Source organism: Vigna unguiculata, chromosome 8, assembly GCF_004118075.2.
Source record: "Vigna unguiculata cultivar IT97K-499-35 chromosome 8, ASM411807v1, whole genome shotgun sequence".
NCBI classification, from domain to species: domain Eukaryota; kingdom Viridiplantae; phylum Streptophyta; class Magnoliopsida; order Fabales; family Fabaceae; genus Vigna; species Vigna unguiculata.
In genome coordinates, this window is record NC_040286.1 from 10213831 (window position 1) to 10219869 (window position 6039).

Here is a 6039-nt window from a genome sequence, read left to right on the forward strand (position 1 = left end):
ACATCTACACTAATTGAGCAACAAATTCAATTCAATAAGCTAGAAATGCAGCAACAAAGATTCCACAAAAACAAAAATTTCATGCAGAATCAATCAATGACATCCAAATGTTCAATGTCCTCTAACCCTTTAAAAGCTCCTGAAACTTCAATGACCTTATCATCAATAATGATTCAACAACCGCAGTTGTGGAGGCAAAAAACAAACTAGCCTCAAGAACCTTCAAGGTTCTTTTCTGCCACTTAATGTACTCTTGCTGATTAGTAAAATTTGAAGCCTTGAGTTGTTACAACAACTCAAGCAAAACCACCACAAACTCAATCCTTCTTCAAACCTATAACGAATATATACTCAATTAAGCTTAAATGAATATTGATTCATATTTCGAGCAATTCAACACATGCAACAATTAAGAAAAAGTTAACTAGCACTTTCCGAATATGTTCCTTTGAGCACATGTTAGCATATATTCTCACCAAAGTCTCTTCGAGGACCTAGAATTTACTATCTTTGTAACTAACTTGGTACATACGATTTATATGCACCAACTTGAGAGCGAGGGTTAGATGATGTAGTATTTTTCTTAGTAGTTGGACTCAGCCCATTTTGTATTTCTAGGCTTGACCCATTATCATTATAAATAAACTATCCTTTGTGTGTGTTTGACACCGAAGATTAATCCCTAAACCTTTTTTTCATGTTATTCAACATCCATAATTGGACACTTGACAATACCCTACAGTTGTTCAGAAATGTTGAATTGATTTTAACAGTCCACTTTACTGTTCCCAGCCAATCAATAAATGTTTTATTTACTTTTGTAAAATATAAGCTGTCTTATTGACTTTCGCTTACAATAATTTAACTAAAAACATTCTCAAATAACTCGGCAAGGTAAAATTCAATATAAAAAACCACTACTAAAAACTAACTGCACATAGAATCCAGTTTCTGAGGTGATGGATGATCCCACAGAACATCATAATCATAAACCAATACATTTTTAAAAGTAATAATCTCAACATACCAACGGTTTTGCATCAAAGGTCTCTCTTTCTTCCAGTAAGTTGGGGCAATATCTTTTTGCAAGAATTTCAACCTGCTCAGCAAATGACTTCCCTCCATGCTCTCCAATATATCGGACAATTTGGTTCCACCGTTTTCTACATGCCTCACCAGTCCTATGCTCAAGCAGATCGTCCCAATTCACCTCCTCCATGCAGCACGCGTCCAAATTATACAAAGCATCGACCAAGCGATAGTCATCAGTATCGCTCCATGCACCAGTAGCAACCATGGGTGATCTTAATTTATCATACCACTTGTGGCAGCAGCTCACGGAGTTTCTAGTGACCAACTTTTCACCAATTGCCTCCCAACCAATATTATCTCGCAACATACCATGCTTTGATTTTCTATAACCCTGTGAAGCCCTCACGCGTAGGTCCAGGTTCACTAAATCAAATAACTTTTGATACTCCTCTTGGGTCCAGCGTCCTTTATTTGTATTTCTTAATTTCACTCTACGCCACGCATCCTTTACATGCATTCGATTTTTACCCAATGCGTCAGCTACTTGTTTCCAATTAGATCCATGTTGTTCCTTCACCTTCCGTAAAAATTCATACTCTTCAGGTGTCCACTCTCGCTTCTCACTCCTTTCAAACAAAATATGGGCACGAGTATACACACTATACATTGGCCTGTGGGGTAAGGCTGCTGCAATTTCCTTCCAACAACATCTAACTTCCCGATGATCCCTGCAATGGAGAACCATATCTAGACCTTCATCTCCCAAACCACGAGACTCTATAAAATTATAAACAGCCAATTTAATCTGCTCGTCTTCTTCTTGTGTGAACCGTTTCCCACGGACTAAGCCATCACAACAAACCTCCACTTCATCAGAGAAAGTTACCCGTTTGGGTTTCGATAATCCGCTGTGTGCAGGATTAGGAGAGTCGCCATTATCTGCCTTGGCTTTCTTTGTCATCATATTTTTGTCCTTGCTTTTGCTGTCTTCAATCATTTTTTCCTTCTTACTCTTCCTACCTTCAACATTGTCTTCATATCCATTCCTTTGAAATACATTATACTCCTTACTTCTGTTTTCTTTACTCAATTTTCTCTTCTTCCTCTTCTTACCTTGGGCATCATCTTCACCTTCGTTGTTTTCAAACTCATTATACTCCTTACTTTTACCTTCTTCACCATGTTTTTTTCTCTTCTTCTTCTTATCTTTGGCATCATTTTCACCTTCATTCCTTTCAAAGACATTATACTCCTCACTTTTGCTTTCTTTACTCAATTTTTTCTTCTTACCTTGGGCATCGTCTTCAACTTCATTGCTTTCAAGTTCATTATACTCCTTACTTTTGGCTTCTTCACTCATGTTGTTCTTCTTCTTCTTATCTTTGACACCATCTTCACCTTCATTCCTTTCAAAGACATTATACTCCTTACTTTTGCTTTCTTTACTCAATTTTTTCTTCTTTCTCTTCCTACCCTGGGCACCATCTTCACCTTCATTGTTTTCAAATTCATTATACTCCTTACATTTGTCTTCTTCACTCAGTTTTTTCTTCTTCCTCTCCTTACTGGCATCACCTTCAGCTTCATTCTTTTCAAAGACTTCATACTCCTTACTTTTGCTTTCTGTACTCAATTTTTTCTTCCTCTTCTTACTTTGGGTATCATCTTCACCTTCATTTCTTTCAAATTCATTATACTCCTTACTTTTCCCTTCTTCACTCAGTTTTTTCTTCTTCCTCTCCTTCTCTTTCTTATATTGACTATCATATTTATCTTCATTGCTCTTAAATTCATTGTAGTCGTCATACTGCCTTTCTGCATCTGATTTCTTCTTCTTCATCATCTGCATATCAAGCACCTATTTCAACCATAAATGGGATATTTAAGTCCCAAAAGGCAGTATGAAAAACACTTTCATAATGCATATAAATAAAATAATTCAGGAAACATGACAGTAAGAACCACAATCTTTTATGTCCAGATTAAATGATTTAATGCGACTTTTCACATCCAATGCACCACTAAACTGTTTTCAATATTTTACATAGATAAATTTTCAACTACATCCAGTTTATAGCACTAAAACTCTCTTGCAAAATAGTTGTCAACCAGAGATTAGCATAAGGTTGCAGATTGATATAGGAAGATAAATAAGGAAGCTCCGCGACAGCAAATCAATTTAACTTTATTTATGGAATTGATAGTTAAGAATCTTCCAGGAGGTAACCTTCCTAATTGGCTTGAATTTCCAAAAATATTAATAGAGTGGTAGAGTACCATGATCATTTTGATGCAATAACCTCTAGATTAAACCTAAGTGATGCTTATTTGTTAAGCTGCCTTTTAGGAGATTAAAAAAAGACATTCAAATGACTGTTAGAATGTTTCAGCCTCATGATGTACGAAAGGCATTCCAATAGGCTAAATTGTATGAATCAGCCTCTGGTCCAAACATCACTACCAAAACCTTTCCTACAACTAGTATGAAAGCCATGTTTCCTAAACCTAACCCTATACACAAGCCTCCCCTCAACACAAACCAAAGGCAACCAAATACAAAATTTACACCTTAAAATGAATGAACTTGACGAGATCTAGGTATCCAATCATTACTACCGTTAGTGCTGAGAGGAAAAAACTTTAATAGAGAAAATTACCATGGCGGAATCGGTGATTGAAGGTTGTGTTTCTCAGTGTTGCCTCGTCACTTGTTTTGGTTTCTTTGCAATTTAACTCAAAAACTTTGAATCAGTGCACCCGCTCTCTCTCTCCCTTTTTCTGTTCCAATTGAATCTTATGCGACCCCACTCCTGTTTCGTTTATAAGGAAGTTAATTTATACTCTCTCTTTTATTCCAATATATCTTATTTTTATTATCTATTTTCGTCTTCTATATTAAAAGACATCAAACTTTGAATTATTTGAACAAATCGAAAAATATATTGATATTTGATTTTTCGATTTTTTACTCACGGTTCCACTCATTCTTGTACGATTATATGTGAGTATATTGAAGATAATTTTTTTAAGAGATAAATGTTAATAGTAAAATATAATTTATTCTGTTTTAGCCACGATTTCTGCTGTTTTTTAAACGACCCTTGTATTTTATTAACATAAACAAAATTATACTCGATTTTTTTAAGTTGACCAGCTACATTATTATATTAAAAATTATGAAAAACCTCAATAAAATATATTATAAATCACAATGTTATCGTGGGTATTTTGTTTAAATATTATATATTATATTAGTAAAAAACTAAATAAAAATATTGTTATTATTGGTATAATTTATGTGGATTTGTAAATATATCATTTAGATTTTGGTTAATTACGACAATCTGCTACATTATCTAATTATCCAATATCATTAGGTTCATTATATATTGATACAATACATAGTGTATAGTTATACTTAATTTATATTGAAATATTGAAATGATTAGATTTAAGAATAAATTTGAAGGTTGTGGTTTTAGCGGCAAGGTATAGTAATCAAGTGTCTTGTAAATTTTTATTCTCTAGAAAAATATTGTCCACATATGAATAATCAACTTAAAAAAAATGAAAAACTGCAAACATATTGTGAGATGAAAGTTAAACATAATACAATAAATATGAAAGTATTATAGTAATTAATTTTGTTTTTAATATTCAATAAATAATAATAGATAAAATTAAAAAATAAAAAATAAAAGTATATCTATAACAATATATAAATATATAAATAGATTACCCTCTTTTGTGTTCACATTTTATTTTTCCAGTTTTATCCTTAATATTATTTTAAAAATTATAACATTTTATATATAATAATATATAAAGAGAGACCGGTGTAATCGCTCGGACCATGTTTTTTGTTTTGTTTTTCTTTTAATTTTTAAAATAGATTTATTATTATTATATATTAATAAAAATTTAATTTAAATGTTTATTTTTATCGGATTAATTGTATATAATTATTAATTCATTATTTTAGCATAGAATTGATATTATTATATATCAATACGAGATTTTTCTATGTTCATTCAATAATATTGCTCATGTCTTTTGGTGAATAAAAGAAAAAATTGATACCATGTTAATTCAATAATATTGTTCCTATTTTTGGTCAATAAAATAAATAAACTTTTTTAATATGGCAATAAATTGTGGGGAGTGAAAAAAGCAAATATTATTTAAATTTTTGTATTATATTAAAAAAATAATTAAGTTTGATTAAAGAATTTTGAATAATATTTTTAAATATTTAAATAGAATAATTATATCATAATATTGTCTTAAAAATTTTAATTAATTTTTAATGCATTAATCTTTTATATATATATATATATATATATATATATATATATATATATATATATAAACTTTATAGTTTTGTAACTTTTAATTTTTATTACATTTCAATTTATGATGAATAAGATTTTCATAATAAAAATAGTACTATTACTTTATCTAAAACTATTAATTAAATATTTAACCTCTAAATATATACAAACGAACTAAATACAATGATATAATAATTCTTTCAAAGTTCACTCTTAAACTAGTTGTAAAATTAAACAATACATTAAATTGCAAACTATTTATCAAAATTTGTAATTAAATATTTTTGTCATTTTACTCTTAATAAATAAAATAAAAAAAATCCATTTAATATATTAAAAAAATTGATATACAAACAAATATAATTTCTTTCACTAATTATAATAAAAAGCACTTTTACACATTAAATCTTTACAAATTTCAACAATACCTAAACCATTAACGTTATTTCTAAAGAAGTTTATAGGGTCTTCCAAACACAAGTCCTTTTAAACATAACATACTATTATTAACTCTTAACTATAACATTACATGTTAGGAAACTCCTCCCATATAACCAAATTAAAAAAACAAAACAAATAGTATCAGTTTTATCAGATTACAACATTATTGGTCCAAAATATTACTAAAAGAGAAGTTCCCTTTCTTTGGTTCTGTATCCTTCAAAATTGTGAAGCA

At 30.1% G+C, this 6039-nt stretch overlaps 1 protein-coding gene across 2 annotated transcripts; it reads right to left on the reverse strand.

The window, feature by feature from the left end:
- Window positions 1–895: 895 nt before the first annotated feature.
- Window positions 896–3832, reverse strand: LOC114193211 (cyclin-D-binding Myb-like transcription factor 1). Of its 2 annotated transcripts, none has more exons than XM_028082931.1 (2): window positions 3690–3832; window positions 896–2875 (listed from the first exon to the last, which is right to left on the reverse strand). In XM_028082931.1, exons 1-2 carry the CDS (start codon window positions 3690–3692, stop codon window positions 1019–1021), a joined length of 1860 nt encoding a protein of 619 aa, XP_027938732.1. In that variant the 5' UTR covers window positions 3693–3832; the 3' UTR covers window positions 896–1018. The 2 variants fall into 2 exon arrangements, with proteins under 2 accessions (XP_027938732.1, XP_027938731.1); XM_028082930.1 differs by having other exon boundaries at window positions 896–2890.
- Window positions 3833–6039: the final 2207 nt, after the last annotated feature.